Source organism: Fistularia commersonii, chromosome 30 (assembly GCF_037954325.1).
Source record: "Fistularia commersonii isolate RoL2024-O1a breed Wild chromosome 30, RoL_Fcom_v1.0, whole genome shotgun sequence".
In the NCBI taxonomy this organism is placed as follows: domain Eukaryota; kingdom Metazoa; phylum Chordata; class Actinopteri; order Syngnathiformes; family Fistulariidae; genus Fistularia; species Fistularia commersonii.
This window is the reverse complement of record NC_141313.1, coordinates 470,001-480,000: the sequence shown is the minus strand read 5'-3', so window position 1 is coordinate 480,000 and position 10,000 is coordinate 470,001. Positions and strand designations below refer to the sequence as shown.

The window sequence follows — 10,000 nt, the reverse complement described above, 5'->3', positions numbered from 1 at the left end:
CGACGAGGATTTAGATTTGTCTCACCGCTCGACCCGGGAAATACCGTCTCATTTTTCTCAATAAATATCTCGTATCGGACGTTAACGAACACGCCCCGCCGGGATTCGGATTCCAATCACGATCCGGTAAATACCCCGTCTCGTTTTTCTTCGTAAATCTACCGTATCAAATCTACGTCTACAAGTTTGGGATTCAAGTCCCGTTGCATCCAGTAAATATCCTGTCTCATTTTTCATGGTGGATATCTGGTACGGGATCTGCCGGCCAGATCCGCTCGACGCTCCTGCGGATTTTCTTCAAGTAGCCGTTCTTTGTTTTCCACCCGGCTTATTTTAACCCCCGTGTGGAGTTTCATTCTCACTATTGATGCTCTTCATTTCTGTCCCTCCCGACCACAGCGCCGCCGAGCTCGGACACACCGATGGCGACGCCGACGTGGCGGAGAAGAAGAAGAAGAAGAAGGCGACCCTGTACTCCACGGCCCCCAGGTCAAAGGTGGGATCCTGCTCCTCGCCAGCGGCTGCTCACACACACACACCCTAACCCTAACCCACACAAACAGATATATTACTCAAGCTCTTCGCTTTTAAATAAGAGAGACAAAGTGGTAAATCAGGAAAGATTAGCCGGCGCGTGTGTGCATTTGTGTGCGTGCGTGTGTGTGTGTGTGTGTGTGGGTGGGTGGGTGTGTATCTTCATACAAAGGCAGTCATTCATCAGGGTTCACGCCCTGGTAGCTGTTTGCACGCTGAACACGCTGTTTGGAAAAAGAAAGCGTAGAAATATAAACTAGCAAACAGACGGCTAGTGTTAGCGTGGAGTCAAAACAACCGTTTTATTGTTTATTCATGAGGATGTTGTACTAAACCCTTAATTACACAGCAGTGACATCAGGCAAGCACATAAACAGTGGAAGGTGAGCTGTGCAAATGTTGCCGTGGGCTCATGGATGGCGAGACTCCAGCCCTGCAACTGGTTCTGAGCCCCGCAGGGGGCGCCGCGCCCCCTCTCCGCCTTTACGGGGCGCGGCTGAGATACCTGCTGGTTTAGCCGCAGGTTCCGCCACAAAGGAATGGCCATAAAGTCTCTCTCGCGTCGTCCTCCTGTGGTTCTCGGCGGCGGAGAAACATCTCAAACATTCGCGGCCCCTTGATCCCGCGGCGTGGATGAGCCGGCGACAAAGTACGGCCACCGGCTCCCCCGGTGGCGGCAGGCGGTACTGCGGCGCCGTGCTGACGCCTGCGTGCTGCGCGTCGTGGACTTTGAACGGTTGTCTGGTTTCTTTCACCGCCTTTTGATGTTTTTGCAAATTACCTCTTTCTTTGCTGTTTCAACCTGTCTCCATATTCATTCTCCCCCTTATTAAAGGGCCTTTGAAAGCCTCACATAAATACACGCACTCAAAAATGAAAAACTACAGGAAGGATGATCCCTTTATTTGAGTAGGTCTTAAAGAGGTACAAGTCCTGCACCAATGTTCCCCCTAAGCTGTGCAACTGCGCAATTATGCACTGCTCGCACACTCTCAGCGCACGAGAAAACCGATCTAGCGAAGTGAGCGCACTGCAAATGAATTAGATATATAACATTTTTTGCTGTGTAGCTCAGCGGGTGACAGGCGTCCAGCCAATCATACGATACGATGCAAGTACGCTACGCAGCCAATCACGGCATTGACATTAGTTGTGCATGTGCTCTGCCCAAACACGCTATATAACAATAATAACAGTGTGGTGGAGTTAAGTGATGCTAATGCTAACATGCTAACCCCTGAAGGTGAAACGAGTGGGCAGTGAATGTGATCCGTCCACTCACCAAACCAAAGTAAAAAAGAAATGCGTCTCTTAAGTTGGAATGGCTGTCGGAGTACAAGAGTGGAAATAGAAGAACAAGCGCTGAAACTGGCTGAGATTTTTTCATGTGAGAAAGTCTGCTCTGCAAAACAAGCAGCCAAGTTAAAGTAGCAAGCCAGTTTTCTGATGGAAAAATATGGACTAAATGGAAGCTGTGGTTCCAGGTGGGATGCTGGTGTTTGTCCACAGCGTGAACATCTAGTGGTGCTTCAGTGTCCTCAGTGCGCTCAGCAAGCTTCTCTGCATGCACAGACATATGAAATATTACAGGGAACATTGTCCTGCACAAGGGCTGACACACACACACACACACACACACACACACACATGCATGCAAAGTGATGCACTTGAGCAGAAGTTCCTGCGCAGTTCCTGGCCGTCCAGTTGGGGGTGCAAGAGGCTCATCAATCTCCCCCACTGATGTTTATTTTTGGTTATTTTGAGCTCCCTGAGCTGAGGTCACCACTCCAGCGATTAAACCTCACCGCTGCTGGACAGACATCTTCAGCTCCGTGTCTGGTCTTGTTCTCATCCCGTTAATCGGTGTTTGCAGTCAACACAAGATTAAAGTGTGACCCTCCGCTTCTCCCCAAACACACTTTCGTCCTGTCTTTATCTCGCCGTCCGACCGACCCCAGTGTGTCCTGCAAATATTTAATGTCAAGCTTGAAGATCACGGAAGCTGCTTTCAGACAGAGGAGTTCTGTCCAGCTCAAATTCTGTTGCAGGAGCCAGCGTCCTCCAGGGGAACCTTCTAGTTTTGTCTGTGGAGGTTCCCAGTCTCCTCAGCAAGAACAGTCTAGTCAACATGAGCAGGACAACCTGATTTCTGGCCAGTGTCCATTTTGTCCCAAGTAAAGATCTGACCATAGGTGTAAAAATGGCACTGGACAGGCCACCAGAAGTATCTGCTCATGGGCGGAGCTACTGAGGTCTATCAAGCTCCTATGAGTTCCTATGGAACCACAAAAAGACCCTGACCCTGCCTCTGAGTAGGAGCAGAGGCGGTTCTGGAAGCTCAGGTCCAGTTCCTGGATCTTGAACTGAATGTGCAGAGGATACGATGTGCAGGTGGTGTTGGCCGGGTGGATCAGCTGGTTCTGCCCGGAATGAGGTCGAGGCGTTGACTCGTCTGGTAGCTTGTAGCCTGGAGCACCGTCATCGCCATTGTTTGCATTCCTGCCAATGCAGGGGTTGGAGCCACCATTGGTAAGGAGCTTCAGAAAACAATTACTTACAGGAAGTACAGGTTAATGTTAACAGAGGACTAATTTGAAAACCTCAAAGTGGTAAAACCCCATTTCCTTTTGGCATCATCTATGCTGCCACCTTTCACAGGCCACGCTTCTCCTCTGGTACTGAGCTGCTCTTCTGTGCAACCATCTTCAGTTTTCCATTCGCACAGAGAACCTCTCTTTGTTGAAGAACAGGCTAAAAACCCTTTGTGAGAAAGCTCATAGATAGCATTAGCTTTGCCACTCATTACAGTAGCCTCACCATCAGGGACTCCAGATGGGTTGTTGGGTGTGACCGAACCAAGAACGGGATCCGGCCTCCACCTATCTGAACATACATGGATGACCTAACCGCTCTGACCACCGCTGCAGCATGCACCAGGCAGCTACTCGCAAACTACGGGAGAAGATCAAGTGGAAAAATCAAGCCGAACAAGTCATGAAGCATCTCGATAGTCAAGGGAAAGCTTAAAGATGTGAAGCTCTGCATGGGTGATGACCCAATACCAACCGTGTGTGAGCAACCTGTCAACCTCAGGGACAAAGACAAAGTGCAGCAAGTAGGGCAGGACATCGCCGGTGGTCTTGAAACATCTACTACAAGACCCTACTGCCAGGGAAGCTCGAGCTCTGGTGCCTGCAATTTGGACTTCTCGCTGCGCAATGTGGCATCTCATGAACTACAAGCTCCCCCAATAACAACTGTGGAGAACATGGCGCCAACCATGTCTTCATAGAAGACGAAGTGGCTCAGTGTAAACCCCCGCTGTCTGACTAATATCAGCCTCCATGGCAAAGGGGTCCTGGAGCTGCCTATCACAAGCCTCCTCGGCTTCGCAACCTCACCAAGCCAGAAGCTGGACAGCTAGCCTCAACATGACCCGCTCACTTACACCACCACCCCCAACTGATCCCAGTCCACAACCCTTCAGGACGGGGGCGAACCAGGTATGCAGCCATCTTGTCAGTGTTGCATAGTTCTGTGGGCTGTGCCATTAAATAAAAAAATAAGATAGATCAATTGGAAAAAAAAAAAAGCTGGCCATTGTCATGATTTGGGACTCAAGCTTAGGTCTGATCACCCTATAATTGGTGAAAGGCCAAAACACCCCATGATTCATTGGTACACCACTGATAATGTCCCAAATTTCCCACTCCTGAGATACAAGTCTTGCACCCCTCTGTACATCAAGAAAAGCCTCATGTGTGCACCATCTATTGGCACATTGGACAGTTGACCATCAAATCCCGTCTTTCATGATTCTTCTCATATCTTCTCCCGAGTCCTTGGGCACTATCATGTTCCCTGGGGCTTTTGGCTTCATCCACTGTGGTGTCTCGCCAGGCATCCACCATTGCTGTTTCTTTGAATATGAAAGCTAATATTGCATCATTTCAGCTGATAGCATGTAGCTGTTGACGCTCCTGGTATTAGCAGCCATTGATCATTAGTGATCAATGCCTCGAAGGAGGCAGTGTTTCCTGACCATTGTCTCCAAGTGCTTGCCCCTGGGGTAGTGTTGGCTCTCTGTAGATCTTCTCAAAGAATACGGTCCAAACTGGTCATTATGGAAAGTGTCTTTAGATGATGTTGTGATTTGGAGCTTCATAAAAGACATTTGATTTGACTCTGCTCTTCATCCTCCATCCAGAGCAACGAGTTCAGCACCTCCGAGGCAGACCTCCGGAAGCCCAAGAGGTTTGCCACCTTCTCCTTCGGGATCCTGAAGCGGAAGAAGAAGGTGGATGAGGATCTTTCCCGGAGCACCTTAGTCCTCCACAGTCCCGGCAGCAAAGAGGAGGTAACACGAGGCTTCTGGGTTGCGTTCAAAGACCTTGGGAAATCCGGTTGACATGCTCACATGTGACTCTGAACGCTCTCCCTGGCAGGACGCCGCCGCACTCAGCCAGACGGCGCTGCAACGAACCAAGAGGAACGTCAGCCTCTCCCAGCCGGAGCTGGACGTCTACGACAAATTCACCATCCCTTCTCCTCCGCCCGTCGCCTGGAACCAGCTGGAGTCTCACTTCGCTTTTCCGAATCCGTCACCCCGAACTCCCGAGGCCCCGCCAGATCCCCCGCCGCCCCAGACCCGCAGCTCTGATCGCCCACCGCGTCGGGAAGGCCGGGAGGCATCAGCCACCGCTCCGGGGCCTTTGCCAAGGAACAGCCTCCACCCGTCCGATCTGCTGAGACGCATGGAGACCGGCGCCACTCCCAAAGCGAGCCTGAAGGCCCCGGAGAGCCAGCCTCTGGCCTGGTCTGGTGCCCAGGACCGCCAGGCACCTGCTCCCAGCTCCAGTACCCTCCAGATCCCCGACTCCAAAACTGATGCCTCGTCTGCAGAAGCCGCCGGTGTCACCATGACGGGTCCTCCGCCCGATGTCAGACCGCCTCCGTGGAGCGGAGACGCCGATGTAGCCGCCACAGCCTCGCCTCCGGTCGACGATCGCTCCTGTCCTGCTCAAGCAAGTCCTCTCCTAGATCCATACAACCTCACTCCGACACCTCCTCTCAAAGTTCACGCCATCCTCGTTCCTGAGCCGGCTCCTCTCGAAGATCACTCCCAACCCACTCCAGCACTTCCTCTTGAAGACCACTCCCACCTCCACACAGCTCCAGCTCCTCTCGAAGATCACTTTTACCTCACCCCAGCCCCTCTTCTAGAGGATCAAACCCACCTCGCTCCAGAGCCGGCACGTCTTGAAGATCACTCCGCCCTCCCGTCTGCACCAGCACCTCCTCTCAAAGACCACGCCCAACTCCCTGCAGCTCCAGCTCCTCTCGAAGATCAATCCCACCGCACTCTGGAGCCGGCTGCTCTTGTAGACCACTCGCACCTTCCTCCAGCACCTTCTCTCAGAGATCAGTCCCAGCCAGACGCAGCACCGGCTTCTATCAAAGATCCCTCCATCCTCCCTTCTGCACCAGCACCTCCTCTCAAAGACCACGTCCAACTCCCTGCACATCCAGCTCCTCTCGAAGATCACTCCCAACTCACTCCAGCGCTTCCTGTTGAAGACCACTCCCACCTCCACACAGCTTCAGCTCCTCTCGAAGATCACTCCAACCTCAGCCCAGCCCCTCCTGTCAAGGATCAAACCCACCTCGCTCCAGAGTCGGCTCCTCTTGAAGATCACTCCCACCTTCCTCCAGCACATTCTCTCGGAGATCAATCTCAGCTCGCCGCAGCACCGGCTCCTCTCCAAGATCACTTTGTCCTCCTTGCAGCTTCTTCTCCTCCCAAGGATCAAACCGACCTCCGTCCAGAACCGGCTCCTCTTGAAGATCTCTCACACCTCCCTGCAACCCTCCCTGCGGCTCTGCAGCAACATGAGGTCTTGTTTTCTGGCGGCTCAGTCCCAGAAAGACCTACCGGATCAACCGGCGTCATGCAGCATCTTCCGGGTGGCGAAGCCTCCGTCACCAAGGACGACCCGGCTCCTCAGACGGCCGCCACCACCGGCGCCTCACACCAGCGGTTCTCCTTTTCGGACGGATCGCGTCCTGAAACCGGTGCCGGTGGTGCGAAGCGAGAGGCGGTGGACCAGCGGGCGGTTCACCGGGCGCTCTACGAGTCGCTCTTCCCCCAGACCTTCACCTCCGAGGTCATATCCTCCCTATCCGGCCGTCCGCGCCAGGTCCGTCCTGAGACCGGAGCAGCTGGTGTCCAATCAAAACCTCAGGGTAGAACTGTTGGGTCCGCCGTCTCTTCAGAACCCCTGTCCGAATATGACCTCCGGGGCAGATCGGACCCAATCTCTTCCTTCGAGTCGCCAACGGAGTCCGATGTCCAACGCCGTCCAACGCCTCCCTGCGCCGGCGCGGAGGCGGAGCAGCTCCGAGTTCCAGGCGAGTCGCTCCACCTCCTCTCTGGGACCAAACCCGAGGGGATCAGGTCGCCACCCGCCGCCCCTCCCGCTTCACCCTCCCAGGTGACGGGGACTCGGGTTACCGACTCCGGGCGGAGAGTGATCCTCGCAGTCAGAAGCGGGGCGAGCTCTCCTCGCGGCTTCTCCGTCGGGGACGTCAAAGATCTGGCGGTCGGACCCGACGTGACGGACATGGAGGCGTCGCCGGCCCCCCCGGGGTCACATGATGTGCTCGACACGCCGTGCAGCCCGCCGTATCTCAGCGTGGGATCGGATGACGGCAGCGCGGCGGAAATCTTTTTCAGCGCCGAGGAGGACAATAGCGGGACCGGGGATGAGGAGTGCTGCTGGGAGGAGGTCGGAGGCTCGAAAGAGCTGTGGGAGGAGGACCAGGAGGGGGAAGGCTGGAGCAGGAACAGAGATTTGATGTCGGAAGATGTGAAGACGGAACCGGACGACGTCCACAAAGAGGAAACCCGGGAGCGTCCAGGAGGCCAAGGGGTCGGCGATGAGGCGTCAGAAGCTCCGCCCACCAGTGTCCTTCCACGCAGCACTGGAGGGAACCAGGAGGCTCCATGGCAGGAGGTTGAAGGTGTGGGTGAGGAGGAGGGAAGGGAGGAGTTACTGGTGCCACCGGTTCAGCAGGTGGATACACCGGCGGTATGTGCGCTGACTCCACCCCGCCTCGGCCCATGTGGGGCGCAGGAGGGGGGGTCGGGTGGCGACTCAAACACAAAAGACCTCTCAGGCGTTGAAGCGGAGCTTCGGAGTGAGGGGGCGCGGGAGGTTCAGGAGGAGGCCGCCGGGTCCGAGTCTGGAGAAGGAGCTTCCGTCACACCTGCAGGAAGCGAGGCGGAGGAGCAGGTTCTTCAGACGAGGGCTGACCCAGGCCAGGAATGCCTGCTCGCCGCGGGCTCGTTGACAGGCAGCGCCGAGCCGCGATCGGATAGCGAGGGGGCGGAGCCCGTTGCCGGCCCGAGGCTGGAGGAGCAGGTCGCCTCCGAGACGTCAGTCCAGAGCAGGGAGTCTCTGGAGAAGGTCCCGGCGCTCGAGCTCGCAGAGGGAGGCGGCCAGGAGCTCCTGGACCCAGGGTGAGTGGCAGGTCTTTTCAAAATAAAAGGAGTGGTTTCATAATATATCCAGTACTTTTACACGTGTGAAGCAGGAACTTCTTTCCCGTCATGGAGGACAACATTTCACGTCAGTGTAATGCGACCGTCCCTCCATGGAGAGCCGGTAGCCCGGCGGCGGGGGTGGTGCTCGCCACGCAGCGTGGATAGTCCGTCCCTGTCATGAGATACGGCGCCCGGACGCCATCTGATAACGCTGCTTCCTTGAATAGAGGTGGAACTCGGCAGCGTCCAACCTTTCAGAATTGCACGCTTGTCGCTTCGCCCGCCATCAGCAGCACCACATCCTCAGATCAGCGACGTCCCACGGAGGAAACGCAAACATCCTTGCGCTCGGTGTGCCGAGGACATCCTGATCATCGCAGTAATGGAAGGAAAGGCTTCAGAACAGACGGGTGTGAACGGCACTGGCATCTCAGCGCCACAAGGTGGAACCAGAGCTTTTTCTGCCGGTGTGGATCGACGGGTGGGCGGAGCTTCACCGCTCCTCCTGAGAGGCCTCAAAGTGTCTCCTGGGGGTTTCAATGTGAACGGATGGGTTTCGCTCGTAAACAGTGAGCCGGGGAAGCGTCTCGCCATCGTGGCGGTTCTGGTCGCCCCCGGGGGGCGGAGCAAAGGAAGTGGTTCTTGTTCTCCTTGGAGGGCAGAGCGGAGGAATGCGTCCCGTCGAACCGCTCCGACATTCACCTTTGTGTCCCATTAAGCCTGACTGACAGCAGTTTGACAGATAACCCGAGCAGGTATGCTCGGACCACGCCTCTGCGCGGCAACCGGCATCTCCAGGAAGCCCCTCCGAAGGCTTCCGGCCAGACCTCCGCCTCCACGCCGTCTCCTCGGAGGCGAGCGTGGGGCCGGCGCTCCGCCACCCTTGGCCTCGCCTCGTTCCTCCTGTGAAGTCACCAGAAGGAAGATGTTGGACGGCGTCTTGGCGCCGCAGGCGGGAGCGAAAGCTACGTGTAATGACATGCTAATGGAGCCGGTTAGATGCTTTTCACCGAAGCTCTGGATTCAAGCACGCGATCGCAGATCCTCTAACATCTGCCGGTTGATGTCACCCGTTGGGCGCCGCCCCGTGTTTTCCTGCGAAGTGACATGCGTGTCGGGACAAAGGTCTGCAGGGGTTAATCCAAGCTCCTCGGGTGGTTCTGCAGAACAGGGTCCGACCCGGGACTCACCTGTCCGTCTGCAGGACAGAGTAGTGGAACGCTGCCGGCTGATGTCATGCTGCCGCTTCTGTTTTGACTTCTGTTTACGCACTTGTAGGATGCGGTTCTGCCCCTGTTGCCCCTCCTTGGCTGTAATTACCCATCCTACTACTCAAAACTATGTATATAAACCCTAAAACCCCCGCGGCGGACCGAGCAGTAACTCCTTGATACCCTCATTACCTTGTCTTGCCAATACTTGCATGCAATAATTGTACACGCCGTTCTCGTACTGCGACGCCGGGAACCCGTGACGCCTTCGCAGAGCAGAGGCGGCGCTGGCGCCGACCCTCTCAGCTGCTAATGTAGGGCCGAGAAAACCTGCTGCACGAAGGCTAATCACTTTGAATCCTGCGTCAAGAGGTCCGATTACCCCCCGCCCCTGTCTGTCTGCACCTGCCCTTACCCGGGGTTTAATGAGCATGACATTTAAAGGGCGGATCTCGATTAACTTCCTGTGCCATCCCGAGGCAAACAGCCCCGGGGTCTGACGTGGGACGCGGCGGCGCCAACGCGTTCCCATCAAACCGGTCCTTCGCTGAGATTTCTAGCGCACGAAACGTCAATCAGAGCAGCTCCAGATACCGCCCCTCTTCCTGCAGCTAACCTGGCTAACCTGGCTAACTGCTTCTAGCTAACTGCCTCGAGCTAACTGCTTCCAGCTAACTGCTTCCAGCTAACTGCTTCCAGCTAACTGCTTCCA

General features: G+C 55.5%; 1 protein-coding gene across 3 annotated transcripts in view; it reads left to right on the top strand.

Moving 5' to 3' along the window:
• crybg2 (crystallin beta-gamma domain containing 2) overlaps positions 1-10,000 on the top strand; it is a 24,714-nt gene that overhangs the window by 5,255 nt on the left and 9,459 nt on the right. For all 3 annotated transcript variants that reach the window (XM_086177868.1, XM_086177867.1, XM_086177869.1), the window contains exons 2-4: positions 400-496; positions 4,742-4,891; positions 4,980-8,053. In XM_086177868.1, the coding sequence (XP_086033994.1) occupies positions 400-496; positions 4,742-4,891; positions 4,980-8,053 (3,321 nt within the window). The remainder of the gene's footprint in view (positions 1-399; positions 497-4,741; positions 4,892-4,979; positions 8,054-10,000) is intronic.